General features: G+C 52.8%; 7 protein-coding genes across 7 annotated transcripts; 4 read left to right on the top strand and 3 right to left on the bottom strand.

The window, feature by feature from the left end:
- Window positions 1-605: 605 nt before the first annotated feature.
- Window positions 606-2,438, bottom strand: J4E79_009565 (uncharacterized protein; the record flags this gene model as incomplete). The annotated part of the gene is made up of 5 exons (XM_049358409.1): window positions 606-1,149; window positions 1,204-1,340; window positions 1,390-1,626; window positions 1,679-1,751; window positions 2,260-2,438. The coding sequence occupies 5 exons, from the start codon at window positions 2,436-2,438 to the stop codon at window positions 606-608; spliced, it is 1,170 nt and encodes a 389-aa protein (XP_049207264.1).
- A 246-nt stretch (window positions 2,439-2,684) lies between these two features.
- J4E79_009564 (uncharacterized protein) lies at window positions 2,685-3,781 on the top strand (the record flags this gene model as incomplete). The annotated part of the gene is made up of 2 exons (XM_049358408.1): window positions 2,685-2,849; window positions 2,912-3,781. The coding sequence occupies 2 exons, from the start codon at window positions 2,685-2,687 to the stop codon at window positions 3,779-3,781; spliced, it is 1,035 nt and encodes a 344-aa protein (XP_049207263.1).
- Window positions 3,782-4,019: 238 nt separating this feature from the next.
- Window positions 4,020-5,970, top strand: J4E79_009563 (uncharacterized protein; the record flags this gene model as incomplete). The annotated part of the gene is made up of 3 exons (XM_049358407.1): window positions 4,020-4,459; window positions 4,508-5,565; window positions 5,816-5,970. 3 exons carry the CDS (start codon window positions 4,020-4,022, stop codon window positions 5,968-5,970), a joined length of 1,653 nt encoding a protein of 550 aa, XP_049207262.1.
- Window positions 5,971-7,292: 1,322 nt separating this feature from the next.
- On the bottom strand, window positions 7,293-8,451 carry J4E79_009562 (uncharacterized protein; the record flags this gene model as incomplete). Its single annotated transcript, XM_049358406.1, has 2 exons — window positions 7,293-8,346; window positions 8,402-8,451. 2 exons carry the CDS (start codon window positions 8,449-8,451, stop codon window positions 7,293-7,295), a joined length of 1,104 nt encoding a protein of 367 aa, XP_049207261.1.
- An 831-nt stretch (window positions 8,452-9,282) lies between these two features.
- On the top strand, window positions 9,283-10,800 carry J4E79_009561 (uncharacterized protein; the record flags this gene model as incomplete). Its single annotated transcript, XM_049358405.1, has 2 exons — window positions 9,283-10,271; window positions 10,341-10,800. 2 exons carry the CDS (start codon window positions 9,283-9,285, stop codon window positions 10,798-10,800), a joined length of 1,449 nt encoding a protein of 482 aa, XP_049207260.1.
- Window positions 10,801-10,998: 198 nt separating this feature from the next.
- On the bottom strand, window positions 10,999-15,017 carry J4E79_009560 (uncharacterized protein; the record flags this gene model as incomplete). Its single annotated transcript, XM_049358404.1, has 3 exons — window positions 10,999-11,066; window positions 11,122-13,840; window positions 13,911-15,017. The coding sequence occupies 3 exons, from the start codon at window positions 15,015-15,017 to the stop codon at window positions 10,999-11,001; spliced, it is 3,894 nt and encodes a 1,297-aa protein (XP_049207259.1).
- A 999-nt stretch (window positions 15,018-16,016) lies between these two features.
- Window positions 16,017-17,869, top strand: J4E79_009559 (uncharacterized protein; the record flags this gene model as incomplete). Its single annotated transcript, XM_049358403.1, has 3 exons — window positions 16,017-16,128; window positions 16,180-16,748; window positions 16,799-17,869. 3 exons carry the CDS (start codon window positions 16,017-16,019, stop codon window positions 17,867-17,869), a joined length of 1,752 nt encoding a protein of 583 aa, XP_049207258.1.
- Between the last annotated feature and the right edge of the window lie 191 nt (window positions 17,870-18,060).

Below are 18,060 nucleotides of genomic sequence, written 5' to 3'. Positions count from 1 at the left end.
GACGGAACTATGGCTGCAGGCACAAATTTCGAAGACTGAACAAAGTCACCTATCATAATTCACGTCACGTTCACTGGTCATCTAGATCGAAAGTAAGGTGTATGATGCATTACATGAGCTGTCAGGGTGTTACCCAGTCGCGCCTGGTCATAGATCGGCCACGCTAGTATGTTTCCCGTGCACCTGGGCAGCTACCCGTCCCGTCCCGTCGCATTCGTCGCGTTCCCTTCCAAGCCTTTTCCGTTTCTCACCACCTACCCCGAGTTCGTCAGACACTCTAGCGCATGCGATAGGTCGACCATCACGCGTGGGCCAGTACAGGCTGTCGCGATGAGCGCTACGCAATCCGTTGGTCGTATTAGCGGCGTTCGAGAGGCCGCGACGCGTCGCATTCTAATACGCAACAGTTTCCGGACGGTGTTTAGTCTTGCCGATGGTGGGATGGTATACTGGCTTCGTGAGGGGTATCGCGTCGATTCGTCTGTCTAACACTGCCTAAAGCTGAGCTTTGGTGGGATGTTCACGTTGGTCCAAGTCCTGCTTCCGTTGCATGGTGCGGATACGATCAAAAGCCGAGAGAAATGCGCGGTCGCTTTACTACTTGTCTAGACCTTGTTGTCTGGGCTTTGGTCATGCGTTCCCTCATCCCATGCGAATTCTTTCGTCATAGTAATCCCTCTTTCTCTCCTCATACTCTGCGAGAGCTCGCTTGTGGTTACACTGCCTTCTTTGCACAGTGCAGTACCCGGGCACTCCCCATGCACAGTCGTTGTCGTGAGACACATTTCGTCTTCATCCAATCGCGATTTGCCCCACTGGCTCCGAGTGTCATTGTTAATCGTGTCTCCCAACGTATCCTTGAGGTTGATCTTGCGCGTGCGCTTCTTGGATATCGTTTCGAGGGGATTCAGCGAGGGGCCGGATGATTCGGAGTGCTGCGATGACTTGAAGGAGGATGGCAGGCGGGTCGAGAGTGCGTTGATCACTTTCATCATGAGTGGTCGCAGGGTGGGTAGGCATCCGGAAATGATGCCGATGGAGGGTTCTACGGAGGACCAGATGAAGACGTCGCTCTTTGCCCAACTGATGTCTTTCGACTGGACGAGGTGGGTGATGGTGATGATGCGGTAGAGCGAAGCAAAACAGACGCTGTATTTGTTAGCGAAACTTTGTCGTAGGGACTGACGTAGGACTGTAACGTACAAGCTACCAAGAAGGAACGTGAGACAGACTGCCACCTTCTGGGTACGTCCCATGTGGAGCTTAAGCACGCTCGCTATGGGTATCGTAAGGATGCACACATCGCCGAAAAGGTTGATGATGCCGACACCGAGATAGAACTACATCTTGGTCAGTCGCAGTTGCAGTTGGGTCTTGGAGTATTCTCACCTTTGCCTCGTCTACCTGGACCACGCCTTTATCTCCGTACCACTGGTTCCAGTAATAGTGCAGTGGTCGCGTGTAGAGCGGTAGGACGATGTGGTTGGTGATAAGATAACCTGTAGTGAGACCGATGCAGAAATAGCCAAAGTACGAGAGGCCAAATATGCGGCGGTATAGCGCCAGGATCGAGAACTTGATAATGCACACACTCCATGCGTAGATGAAGACATATGCGAATGTAATCTGCTGTAGTCAGCACTGCGATACTTGTGGGGTCCTGGAAGTCGCAACGCACTATCGTAATCTGTCGCATCTCATACGGTCCCAAGGACCAGATGTGCTTCCCAAGGCCGTAGAAGCCGCCTAGTCTGGACGTTAGCACCCGTGATTAGTCTTGCGGGATCGATTGCTTTACCTGCAATGCAGCATGCTAGGTTGCCCGCGTTCAGCGCCAGACCGAGAAACATGAGATAATCATCTAGACCTAGTGGCTCACGCTTTACGTGCAAGCGAGTGTAGAGGCGTAAGCCCACGAAAACGAGAGAAAGGACGAAAAGGACAACGCCGATAGCATTGTTAGAAGCAGTGCGGGATTCGTTCAAGTCGAGACCCGGAGGGGGGTTTGCAAAATAATCGAACGCCATGTCAAAAGCCGGTTGTCGTCGGAATCACGCAGTTTGGTTTGCGAAGTGTCAGAGAATGGTACAACATCATTTGATGCAGAGGGTCAAGTTGTATTATCGCCGTGCAGGCTTTTGGGTTTTGCACCCCCATTCACTCGGCGGTTTTCTGTGTCACGACATGCATTTATTGCAGTGAACCCATAAGGCCGTGCAATCACATGTCCAGTCGGATGAGTTTCCCGCGTAATCGCACCGATTGTGCAACGAGTGAATGCCAGTGTTTTCGGGGAGAGTGCCGGTTTCGGTGCGAAATGGAATCGACGCTAGCCATACTTGTATAGGCTCACCTGGCTGCGAGAACGCGTGGTGTGACGAGCCGGGTACCTGATGCGCACTAGCCCGATGACAAACGATCTTCGTGTGCAGTTGCATTGTTTGGCAATCCGGGAAGGGCTGGCAGTTGGGCAATCGGACCTTTCCACGACGCGGGAGATAACGACGTGCCGCAGCGGCCGCCGTTGTACGGTGACCGACCGGAAGCGGCGATCTTGGCAGGTAGCAAGCAACCTTAACAAAGAAATCTGGGTCCACGACAGCTCTCTTCTCCGCAGTTTCACCAGCCTGACAGTCTTGACTCAATTCATCGAGTAGGAACCCCGATTATCGCGCTGCAACAAGATGGCACCCAAGGAAACCAAGTTCAAGGTGGCTGCCGCCCACGCTGCGCCTGTCTTCATGGACAAAGCTGCCACCATCAAGAAGACTATCCGCCTCATCGAACAAGCTGCGAAAGATGATGTCAAGCTCTTGGTGTTCCCCGAGACCTTCATTCCTGGCTATCCTGTATGTGCATTGGCTGTTATCTCAAACTTGGTATGCTGGGGCTCAGGCTAATATTACCACAGTACTGGATCGAATGTTACCCACCCCTAAAGCAGGTCGCTGCTTTGGCCAAATACGCCGAAGAGAGCGTTGTAGTGGAGCCGAATGGGGAGGATATGAGTGCTATTCAGGATGCCTGTCGCAGGACCGGTGTAGCCATCAACCTGGGCGTGTGCGAACGTGTCGCCAACGGCTATACACTATTTAATTCGCAAGTTATTATCGATAGCGACGGCACTATACTCGGTGTTCATCGGAAGCTTCAGCCAACCTATGTCGAGCGCATGGTGTGGGCTCAGGGCAACGGAAGTACATTGCGCAACTGGCCATTGTCGCTCGGGTACAACCTCGGAGGTCTCGCGTGTTGGGAGCATACCATGAACGGCGCGCGCCAGGCCCTCATCACACAGAACCAGCACATTCATGCGGGAGCTTGGCCGGCATTGTCCACCATGGCCGGCTTCGAAGCCGTTGCCGATGCGCAGATCGAGGCGTTGATGAAGGCCCATGCCCTCACTGCCCAAGTCTTTGTCATCACTGCTTCCAACTACGTCGACCAACAGTGCCTCGACTGGATGGAAGAGAACCTCGGAAAGCAGGACCTCGTCAAGGCTGGCGGCGGCTGGTCTTCTGTCCTCCATCCGTTCTGCTCGTACATCGCTGGTCCGCACACGGGCGGGGAGGAGAAGTTGGTGCAGGGCGAGATTGACTTTTCGCACATGGGATCGGTCAAGGTGTGGATCGATGCGGCAGGCCACTACCAGCGTCCAGAGATTCTGCAATTCGCGTTCGATGCGCGCCCACACTGGGCTGATGAGAAGACCGATCGCTTCAGGGTGCGTACAGATGAGAAGAAGTCGGATACTGAGAGTGGTTATTCGTCCCAAGAGTGAGGTGAGGTCAAACTAGAGGATGTGGTCTTGGCAACTGTGCCGCATCGGCAGGCAGTCGCGATATGAAGTGGCGTGGTATGTGTGACATGTTACTGGCTGGACCTCGTGGAGGCTTAGCGACTCCGCCATCTTGTGCAGCCTCATTCAGGCGGGGTCAGATGGAATCTCCCACCAAGTTTCAACACTTTCATTATACCATTATCGTGTCATTGCCCAAACGTTTTGTTATTCTTTTGCCATGCCGGTCACGTTTGGTGCCGTAGGCGACATCATCTCCGTCGTTTTGCTTGTGAAAGATCTAGTCGCAGCGCTCGACGAGGCCCGCGGCTCCAAAGCAGAGTACCAGGCCGCCGTACGCGAGCTTTGGACTCTCGACCGTACGCTCCTCGAAATTGATTTACTTACTAGACAGCACGGGGATGGAGCTACGCCTGAGTTACGGAGTCTCTGCGAAACAGCAAAGCAAGCCGTAGCTAGATGCAATGACCGCGTCAGCGCCTACAAGAAGCGCATCCAAGGATACCAGCGCGCTTTTGCAGTCGGCAAAGTGAACAGAGTCAGGGAGATTGGAAGAGCGATTGGTTGGAGGACTGGAGAAAAAGAAGCGCTGGAGCAGTTTCGCGCAGAGATCGCGGGGACGACGTCAAGCCTGCAGATGCTGTTGATCACGGCCAATGTGTAAGTATCATATTTACACTGGTCAGAGCTCATGCTGATGTTGTATAGCACGTTACTTGGGGTGAGTCGAAAAGAGATGAATGACAAACTCGACGAAGCAAAGCGCAGGAACGACAGGGCGACGCTCTTGCATGATGCATCACTCATACACATCAGAGACGGCATTGAGAATGCTAACCGCAATATCGAAGCTGCCAACTCGATATTGGGGAACGTATCCGAAGCACTCAAATTAGATTGGCTCCGAAAGCTTGGTTCTGAGCTCAAAGGCATGATACGAGGCGCGATGACGATCAACTTCGCAACTTACCATGCTGTTATGCGCCTGCAGACTTCACTTCCCAGCTACCTAGAGCGAAGCATGTTCGAGGAGCCAATAATACTGGACGATCCCATGGGTCGTATCGCGCCTGTCCATCTGCAATTCATCAACTCTTGGGATGCTTTCCACTCCGTTCTTGAGCTGCGTTTCCAGGACATGCCAGGTCAGATCAAGATTGGACGAAGGCAATACGCCTTACAAGCCCGAGGTACGGGAAGAGAGATCGAGTTGTCGCGCCCATGGCACGCTGCGTTCATACCTGGTCAGCGAATTGACATGAGCTTCATCTTCAGTCAGGATGACGCTAGCGAGAGCAGTAGCACTACTTGTCCAGGATGCCGGACCCCATCATCATATACCACTGATGTCGATATACACTGTACAGAATGTCAGATGTTCTTTCGGAGGATTACCGTGATTCAGGACGACGAATCCCCGCTACAAGCCGATCAACATACGGGAGAGCCCGACTTGCGAACGGGAGCTACAGCCACCGGTAGTCGAAAACGAGATATATATCAACTCAATGAGCGCGAGGAAGATGACGTTAGAAGCTTCAAGCGAGTGCGACTCATCTCCAAAAGAAAGCGTGCTGGTCAACGCCGACGCTTTCCACCTGGAATGGTTGAGCCGCATCAAGAATTGGACGATGTCATGGATCTATTTGGATCAATGAGTGGACGTTTCACGCACCTTCGAGCGCAAGTCGATCGATTCCACGCCCAGGTCAACAAGAAAACAGTCGAGCAAGAACTGAAAGGCGGCGAGGAATTCAGTCTCGAACGTCATGGAAAACTCATGGCTTCTCTCAATTCACGTAGAGATAGGAAGGAGAGGGTTAGAAGGAAAAGTCAATCAGATATTGGCCCAACAAAATTTGCCCAAGAGGGCGGGGCGGACAAAGGGAGCCTTCGATGGGTTACCGCCACCAGACCCAGCGATTTCAAATCAAAGGCTAACATGCGAGCCGTAAGCCAAGCTGCGATGAACAGCTATCTAAAGGCAACAAAATAATTGGCTAGAAACATAGCCAGGGCCACTGGCGAAGCCACGGATGATTCGCAAGAAATGGCCCCAAAACGATCAGATCATCCACCCTGGGAGCCACAACCAGAATCAGTCAAGGGCGCGCTACGATCTGACTAAGAGTATGGTTCGTATCTCCAAAGTTGAAGACGAAGGCTTGTAGAATTACCAAGGCTCACTCCTGACTATAGCATGTCTACTACAGAAGGATCATACATCAGATCGCCGGCTGAAAGACGCTACCAATAGCACTCATTCCTACATACACCACTTCTTCACCTGCACAGCCTTACATCCATCCTTCCCAAGAAGCCAATCATCACAAAGCGTATTACACTCCACCCCCGGCTTCACAAACACCCTACCCTCCTGGCTCGGGTCGCCATTTGGAGTACCGTACCATGGTAGTCGCCATTGGACTTCGAAGTTGTTGGCTTCGTAGCCTGTTGCGCCTGTTGGGTGTGTCAGCCGGTCTTATCACTGAAGAGATGACGGAGAGTAGACAAAGGGTCAGTGAGGAGAAGGAGGCATACGGTACCCATGGCGGCAGGCGCAATAACTTGGACCGGGCGTATGGGCGTTGGCATGACCCCAGACGTAGGTGCAGGAGGTGGTGATGTGGCATTTGTTCTTGTCGGGGGTGGGGATGCATGTGTCGCAGGGGGATTCGTAGGGTGGGGAGAGAGCGGCGGTGATGGCGAGGAGGGATGAGACCATGGCGATGGTGAATGTCTTCATGATGGGGTTTAGCGGTTCGGGTGATGCAAGTTCGATGAGCAGATGGTCGATTGAAGTGGGTCTTGTTGTACTGTTGCTTCGCTTTATGCAGATGCTGAGCAATGAGCGGAGTGGTAAGGTCTTCTTATAATTGAGACGCTCTATCACAGCTGTGCGGTTCCTAATTCAGCATCGTATCGCACTCACACCATTACAGTACCTACAAGACAAGCATTCCGTATCAGTGTTGGAGCAGCGACGCCGCATCGACATTCATGATTAGATCAGCCCGAAAACACCTCAGCCAACATGATATCCACACGTAAACCTGAGCCACTATAGTCTTACTGGACTCCTTGATCTCGTACTGCAAGACGTGCGTAGATGCCAAGCAACAAGTGCATACACGCGAATGGAAGCAGCGACTCCGTGGCTTTCGCCGCATCACCTAGCGCTACCGTAGATCGACTGCTAGAAAGATGTCATAGGTTAAACATAGGAGAGATGGCTGAGTTGAACATCTGATGATATGTCTGGCGCGGTCAGGAGATCTCGTGTTGCTTCCCCGCATTCCTCAGCTTGCTGATGAGGCGGAGAACACGAATGTTAGCGGCATAAGAGGAAGCACATGTCGTGAATTTTGTTCGTGAATTTGGAAGTGTGGATGCGATAACAATAAATGTTGCTAATTGTGTAACCGGGATATGCCAGTGTTATGCGACTCCAGAACGCCATGCCATGATGCGTATGCAGTTGATCCTCATTGTCTCACCTCTTCCCCTTCTTGAGCACCAGCCCCTTCCAGCCCTTACTGTCCTTGATCCGCCTGAGCGCTTTGCTCGCAACAGGATCCTTGGCCAAGTCATCCAAGCAAGCCTTCTTTTCCTCCTCACTCTCGTGCTCGTGGAACTCGCACCATTCCTTCTCCATCTTTGGTCTCTCTCCCCTCGCCAACATTGTTACCAGCTCGAATAAGAAAGCTTGCGGAAGCTGACTTCGCAGGGCTATCGTGCGCTCGTCGTCGCGGTCGGGGTTCCAGTAAACGGAGTACATATCGAGGAAGTATCGGCACAGCGGTGCGTCTGGTGGGAGGCTCTCGTAGGCGGCGATGACGTTGCTGTGGTCGGGCATGACTTGCAGGATCTCGTCGTTCGTTTGCCATGCTAGGATGACGGCGCGACGTAGCTTCGGGATGGCGTAGCGGTGTGCGAAGACATAGAGCGAAATGAATCGGCGCTCTAAGAAGCCTTCCAGCCCTCTCCACTTGTATGGTCTTGAGCAGCATGGACACAGCGTCTCTTTGGGTATCTCGGGCTTCTCAGCTGGGTTTCGTGGGGGCGGTACTACGGCAGCCTTTTCTGGCTCAGCATCGCCGGGGACCTTCTCGGCACTGGGTGCAGGGCTGCTTGCAGCGGCAGCGTTGGCCGGCGCGGCGTCTGCTTCCGTATCGTCGGTCTCTAGAGCAATGCCCCAAGACGCAGTATCCACATCATCGCCCTCCTCCTGACCGGTGGTGCTCGAGCTGTCGCCGCCATTGACACTGACTGCATGAGTCGGAGGGTGGACTTCCTTCCCTCCCTCGATGAGATGGTGTGGTATGAAGCCTGTGTATAACCATAGCATGAACGCGTCAAACACGTCAGGGGTCGTGTCGTCGAGGTCTAGCGTAGTTCCCGACTTCTCATAGGGCGAGTTGCTCTTCTCCTCTAAGCATGTGTTGAAGTATGGGGAGCATCGTCGGAGGAGTTCGCGATGGCAGCTGAAAGACTCGGCGTAGTCTTTTCCGCCGACCTTTACTGTGATGATCGTCTGATCGAAGTTTCTACCTCTGGTTAGCCGTTCAGCCTGGTGAATCTCAATGTAATGGCGACACTTACCGGAACGTGTGTCCAAGCGTAGTAGCACCTTTTGAGTGCATGAAAGGCATTTTGAGTAGATAGTCAGGTTCCATTCATTGTCACCTTACTGTGGACTTCATCGCCGTTATATCTCTACTTTCCAGCCCGGGTAATACGGGGAGCTCAGTTTCAGCAATCGTGACAGATGCATCTTGGCGTTCGACTTTGCGGCGGTTGAATGCTTGTACGAGCTTCTGTGCCCTGTTCGAAGAGGCTTAAGCGGGGTGACAATGAGCTTAATTGAAACCGACAGGCCCTAGAGAACGAGTGACGGCTGGGCTCAGCTGGGCGATCTTAGAATGAGGTAGGGGTCTTGTCGAGTCGTGCGGGAGAGGATGAGTTTGATAGCCGTTTCATGATGCTTGGCGGGGAAAGCATGCCTCAGCCGACATCTGGCTCGCACGAGATCTTCATGGCGGTGAAGTCGAGCCTGGCATCTCCTTGCGCGTGGCCTAACGTAGAGACGGGTGGTGCCGCAGGATGGCTTCCAAGGTTGGTGATGGAGTGGATGGGGTGGTTGGAGCGTGATCGAAGACGCGTCGCATCCCCGCGTCGTCGATGTTGGCATCCGTGCACCGCTGACCCACTGCGTCATCAATCCCTAGGAACCGCGATGGGCCCAACACCAAGCAAAGACAATATACACTCTACGAATCACATAGTCACCGAGCATATGCGAACGATGGCAGCCCGTAGTGCAATGCTTACCCCGCGTTTGTACGATGTCAACCCCGCCTCAGATGCAGCCATCAGAACTTGGCCGCATCCAGCTATGCGTATAACAATGCCGTTGTTGTGCGCATTCTTATCTGCGAGTCGATCCGAACCCTGAGAGGTTTTCCAGGACGAAAGACTTCCAGATGGCCTCCAAACTCGACACAAAGACCTATCTAGGCAATATCATTAACAACCAGCTGGTCCCAACCCCTGAAACACGACATTCCATCAATCCAGCCACCGGCCAACCACTCTACGAAGTGCCGGTAACCAGAAAAGAAGATCTCGATGCCGCCGTAGACGCAGCGCGCAAAGCGTTCAAACCATGGAGCTCCACACCCTTCTCCGAGCGAGCGAAACTACTCCTGAAGTATGCCGACACAATAGAAAACCACCGCGATGAGCTGGAGCAACTCCTCACCTCGGAGCAAGGCAAACCACTATCTCTTTCCAAAACCGAGATGGACTGCGCACTAACCTGGCTCCGCGCCTTCGCAACGATGGAGATCAAAGATGAGATCCTACAAGAAGACGACGAAAAGACCATCTACTCAACCCACCCACCCATCGGCGTGTGCGCGGGCATTGTACCTTGGAATTGGCCTATCCTACTCGGTCTAGGCAAACTAGGCCCAGCACTCATCACAGGAAACACGTTCATCATGAAGCCATCACCGTACACACCATACTGCGACCTCAAGCTCGGAGAGCTGGCCATGACCGTGTTTCCTCCCGGCGTCGTACAGGTACTCAGTGGAGACGACCAACTCGGCCCTTGGATAACAGAACATCCTGGCATCGACAAGATCTCGTTTACAGGATCGATAGCAACAGGCAAACTGGTTGCAGCATCTTGCGCGAAGACGTTGAAGCGGTATGTGCTAGAGCTGGGTGGCAACGACGCAGCGATTGTGTATGAAGACGTGGATATCGACAAATGTCTGCCCAAGATCGCGACATTGAGTTTTCTCAATTCGGGCCAGATATGCATGTTGACGAAGCGTATCTACATTCACGAGAGTATCTACGACACGTTCCGGGACAAGATGGTTGAGTTTACAAAGGAGAACATCAAAACTGGTGCTGGGACGGAAGAAGGCGTGATAGTAGGACCTTTGCAGAATAAGATGCAGTAAGCCACCCGTCCCTCACTCTCCCCTCTACTACCCACCATCCCACAAAAGCTAACAAAAGAACCCAGATTCGACAAAGTCCAAAACATGTACGCCCAAATCCCCCTCCAAAACTGGAAGACCGCCCTCGCCGGCACCATAACCCCAACCCCCCAAACCGGCTACTACATCACCCCCACCATCATCGATAACCCACCCGAAGACTCCCGCATCGTCCAAGAAGAGCCCTTCGGTCCCATCGTCCCACTGCTCAAATGGCGCGACGAGAACGACGTCATCGACCGCGCCAACGCGCTCAGAACCGGGCTGGGCGCATCGGTATGGAGTAAAGACATCACGCGCGCAGAGGCCATGGCACGGAGACTAGAAGCGGGGAGTGTGTGGGTGAATTCGCATTTTGATGTTGATCCAAGAGTGCCGTTTGGGGGACATAAGGAGAGTGGTGTGGGCATGGAGTGGGGGATGGAGGGGTTGAGGCATTATACTAATAGTAGGAGTTTGTGGGTGTGGAAGAGGGTTTTTGAGTAATTGAGTGGATGTTTGCTGTTGAAGCATTTGATCTGTCTCTAGAGTGGGACCATGGTTCTCTTTTGTTGTGGCACCTCATACAAGAAAAAAACTGAACAGGTCTGCAGACTACATTGACCCAAATCTTTGCAAAGTAGGTGACCTAACGTCAACGTAGGCTCCAGGCTGTTCAGTTTTTTCCTAGGTTGGCGTGGTGGCTTAAGCTTTGCTGCCGCCCCATTCTCTCCACCATTCGTAAAGTGCGATACCACCTGCGGTTTGAACGTCTGTTGAGAACGTTAGTAAAAGGGTGCTGACGTTGGCTACAAGAATGAGACTTACTCAAACTTCTGGTAACTCCCACAGTCTTGATCTCGACGTTGCGATCGATGACAGCCAGCACCTCCGCGGAGATACCTTCCTTCTCGCTACCTAGCACAAGACAGCACTTCTTGGGTAGTGTGCCAATGTCCTGACTTCTGGCCTCTTTCCTAATCGTTCCTTCATCCACAACATCATTCTTAACATCCTCAGTCCCTAATATGCCACTCCGGTCCGTCTGCTCAATACCCACAACCTCGTACCCTTTACTCTTGGCATCGAGTAAGAACGCCGGTACGCCAACCTCCTTCAGCTCAATGATAGCAAGATGCTTTTCCGATCGCACACTGGTAGCCTTGAAGTCCTTGTGCGCAACCTTCTTGAGGTCATCGATGTAGAGGGCTTCAAGACCGAAAGATTCGGATATGCGGGAGAGGCCACCGAGGTTGGTGGGGTTGTCGATGAGAGAGGCGACGAGCATGACGGATGCGGGACGGGCATTTTGCATGCTGGGTGGGCCGCCAGGTGGGTGAAGGTTGTCAAGGTCAATGCCAGCTTTGGTCTGGAGGGTGATTTGGCCGGTCGGTTCTGTGGTAGTGGTGGTGGGTACCGGGGCAGTTGTAGCTGATGTAATGACGTCAAAGCTGGGTTTGATCTTGTTCCCAAGTGCTATGCGTGCAGGTGGTGGGTTGAAACCATCTGACTGATCATCACGCTCGAGAGCCTCGAAGTCTTCATGCGTGACGAGCTCTGGTTCCGGTGTCTCAATCGACAGGTATCGGCCTTGAAAGATGCCTGTAAGGGTAAAGTCCTGTTCGATATCGACCTTTAGAGTCCTTATTGTCCAGGGAGAAGCGTTGAACTTGTCCAGTCGGCGGATGAAAGCGTTCATGCCTTTGAAAGCGGGATTCTCGGTAATCCTCCTCCAGCCCTTCTCAACAGCTATGTCAAACACGATGGGAAACGCAAAGTTTGCTTCGTGGCGGATCTGGACTTTGGGGCTGGCAGAGTAGGAGTTCAGGTGTGTGATGAGCTCTACTGCAAAGTCTTGGGTTTCGTATGGCGCGACTAGAAGACCAATCTTCATCAGACTGGCGATATGAATCGGGCTATACTCTTCCAGATTTCCTAGCTCTATCAAGATACGCTGAGTAAATTCCGGGAACCGACGGTAAATGCGAGCTATGGCCCATTCGAGCAGGTAGCGGTATCGTGGCCATGATTCTACCACTAAGGCACGAGTGAAATAATCGAGATGACTCTCCACATTTATGTCATCCGCACAGTAGTGACTCATCAATAGCATTGCCTGCAGTTGAAAAGTGTTCTTCCATGGACATTTGACTGCGACTGGTGGTTTCTGATCCTCCCAGGGAAGTTCCAACTCATCCAGTATATTCCGAGCAGTCTCTGGAGATGAGACATATGGGTCATTCGGAATACGATGTAGGATATCTATGACAGCTGCGTATGCATGCCATTCTCGCATACCGTAGTACGATGCATATGTTCGATGCGGCAGGTATTGCTGAAGCTTGTCGGCAGCGACAACCTCAAACAAAAACTCTGTTCCGATGGATGCTGGATTATTGATGAAATCGAGAATGTAGTCATCGAAGGGGAGGCCTCCCCGCAATGATTTGATTGCATATGGGTGTGCAAACACAGCTTTGCGTAGCGATCGAGCAAGTACTGCAAGAATGTAGGACCGTCCCTTGGATAGCTTCATAAGGCGTTTCATGGCTGTCCAGAGCAGACCTTGGATGTCGCAGCCACTGGGAAAGTGGTCCAGAGCGTCCTCAACACAAACTATTATGCATGTCGGATGGAATAGTAGCGCAGGCAGGTGTACAGCAAATGGTCTGATGAAGTCGCGAATCTCGGCCTCTTCCCATAGTGCTGACAACACAGTGTGCAGCTCGTTCGCGTCGATCTTGGCTGGCTCAGTGCGATCAAGAAACTCCATCACGCTCTTGCATGCTGGCGCGAAGGCTGGACCTTGTATGCAGCTATGTTTTGAGTCGCGGAGGTCGTTGATGAATGACTGAAGTGTAGGCAGCTCGCCATCACTCGTGCCAAAGGTTGCTTGGAGCGCAGAGTGATCCACTGGATCTTCCAGCTTTTGGCATTTAGCCCGCAGGGCTTCACTAGTAGGTACACCTTTCGACTGTGAATCGGGATCAAGAAGATCGCAGAGCTTTTGGCAGTGAACGCTGTGTAAGTCACTTGCTACCTCTGGCATTCCAGGCAAGCGTGATAAGCTGATGATCTCGGCAATCTCGGAAATTTCCAGTTTGTGATGCGTTGGGCTTCTTTCGTATCGCGTCTTCAGGCCTTCGCCGAGACCATGCATCATGTACAATATTGCTGGTTGAAACATCCTCCCGCCGGCATTCACGAGGTAACGAACTATGCCAAGAATGATTGCACGGCCATTTCGGTTGTCCACTCCGACTTCAGAGACGGCATAGTCGACCGAAGGGACGAATGATGGAGTGTCTTCGGTATCGGAGACAAACCGAGAGATCACTGCAGCGAGTGCGTCTCCGTGAGCGCACGTTGTCGATGATCGTGTGGCAGTAAGAGTCGATGTGAAGAGGCTACCATCCGTTGCCCAAGGCAGAAATCCCTCGAAAAGGAAGTTTATGTGGCCGCTCAAGTCACCCCGGCGCTGCGATGTCAAGTCAGCATCGGTATACTCAGCCTCTAGCAGGCCATGGCTTTCGCCCTCAGATATTATCTTGTTGCGTGGATAGTACAACAACGATAACAACGATATTGTCTATGAGAATGGCAGACATGTGACTTACTTCGATGATAAAGTCCATATACCAGCGGCCGATCATTTTCCTAACGCTCTCCTGTATCAACGGGTTTAAGGCTGCCGTGAGTAGAGTTGTCGTCATCGCGGGAGTAATCCGGGAAGGATTTGTTGCTGAAGAAGAGCCAAGAAGCGTCGTCATGGATTTCAGGCAGTCCTCGACCTGGCCAGAATACCGATGAAGCACGATGGTCTCGAATAGGGTCGTATATAGATCGTACTGCTCCCGGTCTTTGCCACTGGCATCGTATCGCATCGTGGGTGTATCGATATGGTCAGAAGTAGCAAGAAAAGACTGGCGGATGATACCGAGGCAGTATTTGCGTTGATCCGCATGGCCTTTGACAAGACCTAACCTGAGCTTTCTCCAGTATTCTTCGTTGCTCACACATGTGAATTTGAGCCCAGCGGAAGCGGCGAGCGATATCCATTGGAACCAGGTCCTGTATATGTTGCTAGACCGAGCGGCGAAACATGCCATGTCGAGTGCGTTAAGACGGTTCCATATTGATTGATCAACGACTGCATCGAGATTGGTGGGTGAGTTCTCTCTCTTGCTTTTCAGTAATGAAAAGAAAGCGGAGAGCGTATCATGTGCAATATCATCTAACCCTTCGATGCCGACGAAGCTCGAAAGGAGAGTGAGAGATTGTGTGTCGACCATGTACGAAGACGCGGCTGGTACCCAAAACGAACATTTCAGGAATTCGAGATAAGCTCTTGCAGTTTCGATGCTTTCCACATTTGCTTGTCCAGATGATAGATTCGTGGCTAGGGTAGAAAGGCTTTGGCTGAGTTTGGTGTTGAGAAGAGAAGCGGCATGCGAGCCGTGGGTGTAACATATCTCAGCAATCTCGTAGAGGCTCTCCGGTGACCTTTCGTCGACTAGACGGCCCAGCACGGTATTCCATAGTTCTTCATGCTGCGGAGTACTTCCACTCTCTCCATCGGCGATGTCGCTGGGCAAGAGTCGCACATTGATATCGAGTGCGCCGATGTCGATTCCCGATGCACCTTTTACTTTCGCCAGGCTGCCCTCAAACGCTACTTTTCGGGTATGTTCGTCCAAAAGACTTAGTACTGCAGCGGTAGCCATGTCTGGTGACGGCAAATGAATCTTGCGCGGGCGTGATAGGCCTCACTGGTATTGTGCTCCTCAAGCGAAGTGTGGACAAGCCGTTGTAGGTATTCTGACCTTAAAGTTGACCGCTGGATGCCTGTTCTCATTAAATGAGTAGAGGTAAGCAAGTCGCGCGCGTGTGGATATTAGGTCGAGCGGAGTTCTGCTAATTGCATTGTTAGAGTTCACGTCGCAGGGTCGACACCAGTCACATTTTGCGCCCGCCTCAGATGGAAAATTTAGTCGCTACTGCGATGCACCGCCGGCCGAAACTGCGATACTGACAACATCAGTCCAACAACGTAACGAAACGAACAAGAAGCCGTGTAAGATTGCGATAGGCAATAAATCAAAGTCTCGTATCGACGAGAGAACGCGACTTGAATTGGAACATGTTGAGTGGAAGGCGCTGGGACGAAAGCCGTCATTGGTGACTGCAAGGTATCCGACCGAGAGTCCTTGATCCTTCACCGGTTGCTCATGCCAGAGCAGCACTGCATGCGTCTAGACAGCTTCACCGTCTATTGATGCCATGGACAGGTCAGCTAGCTCTTGCTTTTGGCCAGGTCGTCCTGTCGCGTCGTGTTGGGAGACGAGGGCTGCTGTGGATACTCGTCAGTGTGTACCTGGAGACAGATCCGAGCTGATCTCACCACACAGTATCTCCCCAGCAGATCTCGGGAGCTATTAGACATCCCCTTTGGTCTGGTCGCGTCGCGCTGTGATGGCGCGCGCGTCAGTGGGGAGCTTGGCAGTGACGTGTTATCGATCGCACACGGCAACCGCGTGTTGACACGGCCCAAACAATGGCCCACGAGTCATGGGCAGAGCGATCCGTGCTCCACCTCAACACCGCCTATGCACCTGCTGTACATTCACCGGTCGCAACAGCTCTTGGACTCTTGCTACCTCATACTAGACGATATCTTGGACTACAGAATGTATCCCCTACACACGACCGCCTCTGCGCCTTCCATGCGCGCATCCGACGCATCGTATCTTCAGGCGCTCTCATCACCCGCGCCCATGAACGACGACCCCGGCAATGTCAAGGTGGTGGTGCGATGTAGGGCCTTTGTGCCGAGAGGTAGGATCATAGTACCCAATCGGTGTTTATAGAGACTGACAAAGGCTATAGAGAAGGAGAAGGGCACAAAATGCCTGATTCGCATGGACCCAGCGACGCAAAAGACAACACTCTATGCGCCAGAAGAGAGCGGGAACAGCGGACGCCGTGTTCTGGACGACAAGGAATTCACATTCGATCGCTCATACTGGTCGCACGACGAGTCCGACCCGCACTACGCTCACCAAGAAGACGTCTACCGCTCTTTCGGTGAGGAGTTCCTCGACCACAACTTCGGAGGATACCACACATGTATTTTCGCATACGGTCAGACGGGATCGGGAAAGAGTTACACCATGATGGGCACACCAGACAACCCAGGCTTGATACCGCGAACTTGCGAGGAGCTGTTCGATCGCATCGCACACGAACCGTCGCCCAACACCAACTACCACGTCCAAGTCTCTTACTTCGAAGTCTACAACGAGCACGTGCGAGATCTGCTCACCCCGAGGACGACCCCGCCTATCTATCTCAAGATCCGCGAGAGCCAGAAGGATGGTGTATACGTGCAGGGCCTGACCGAGGCTGAAGTCAAGAGCTACGCTGATGTTGCGCGCCTGATGAAGATTGGCGACATGGTAGGCGCATCTCTACATACTTATCCAGCGACATACTAACAAAAGCACAGAGCCGAACGACAGCCTCCACCAAGATGAACGACACCTCGTCACGATCCCACGCCGTCTTCACTATCCGCCTCAAGCAAATCACCCACTCGCTTCTCTCCGATGAGACCATCGAACGCACAGCACGCATGCGCCTCGTCGATCTCGCTGGCTCTGAACGTGCCAAGTCGACCGAAGCCACCGGAGCTCGCTTGAAGGAGGGAGGACAAATCAACAAGTCTCTTACTACACTTGGTCGCGTCATTGCTGCACTGGCAGACCCAAGACGACACGGTGCGAAGGGACGACGACCACGGGAGGTTGTGCCGTACCGTGATTCGGTCTTGACCTGGCTGTTGAAAGACTCGTTGGGTGGTAACAGCAAGACAGCCATGGTTGCTTGCATTGCGCCGGCCGACTACGATGAGACTCTTTCCACCCTACGTTACGCCGACCAGGCAAAGCGCATTCGCACACGCGCTTTGGTCAACCAGGACTGCATGTCGGCTGCACAGCGAGACGCTCAGATCGCAGAGATGTCAGAACAGATCCGCAGTCTACAAGTCTGTGTCAACGCGGCCAGTCAACGCAAGAGGGAGGAAGCCACCGAGCTGGACGAGTACCAGAGGCAGGTCGCACTGATGCAGCGCCTCATGGAGGAGAACCGCCAAGTCTCGGCTGCGAAGATCAAGGCACTCACCTCGGAAGTCGAGGAGCTGCGTCCCACAAACGTAGCTCTACGCGCAGAGATCGATTCATTGCGCCGCCATCTCCAGCTCGCTCTGGGAGAGCTCAAGAACCCCATCGTCCTGCCACCACCTCGAGAGCTTGGTACGCCAGACTTCGAGAATGAGTCATGGCTAGGCGAAGGCGAGGGTAAAGATGGATCGATCCCTGCTCCTGATGGTGAGGCCAGCGATGATGACTCTGATTCAGGCTATGATGAGGGTGACCACGATGAGTTGGCGCAGGAGTTGCACAATGAGGCAGAGGCCTTCCTCCAGGACCTGGGCATGTTCCGCAAGAAAGTCGGCAGCGATGTCGATCGCTTCGGTATCCGCGAGACACTGGCTGAGCTCATCGGAGGTCATTGAGCAGATGTGTTCTGATGTTGATTATGCGACTTGGTTGGGAGGAAATCGGACTTCTAGGCGCACAGATTGGTTACGAATGCATGAGCGACGGCGTTTTCTTCAAGTTGGATTTGGCAGTACCCAAGATTAGTATACCAGTATATAGTTAGCAAAAAATGAAAGATATCCCACGAGTCTCGATGAGTTCTGCG

The sequence above is a fragment of the Alternaria viburni genome (assembly GCF_023758015.1).
Source record: "Alternaria viburni strain BMP 2772 chromosome Unknown scaffold_25, whole genome shotgun sequence".
Classification (NCBI taxonomy): domain Eukaryota; kingdom Fungi; phylum Ascomycota; class Dothideomycetes; order Pleosporales; family Pleosporaceae; genus Alternaria; species Alternaria viburni.
Note: the sequence above shows the minus strand (reverse complement) of the source record. Positions and strands in the feature narration are given on the sequence as shown.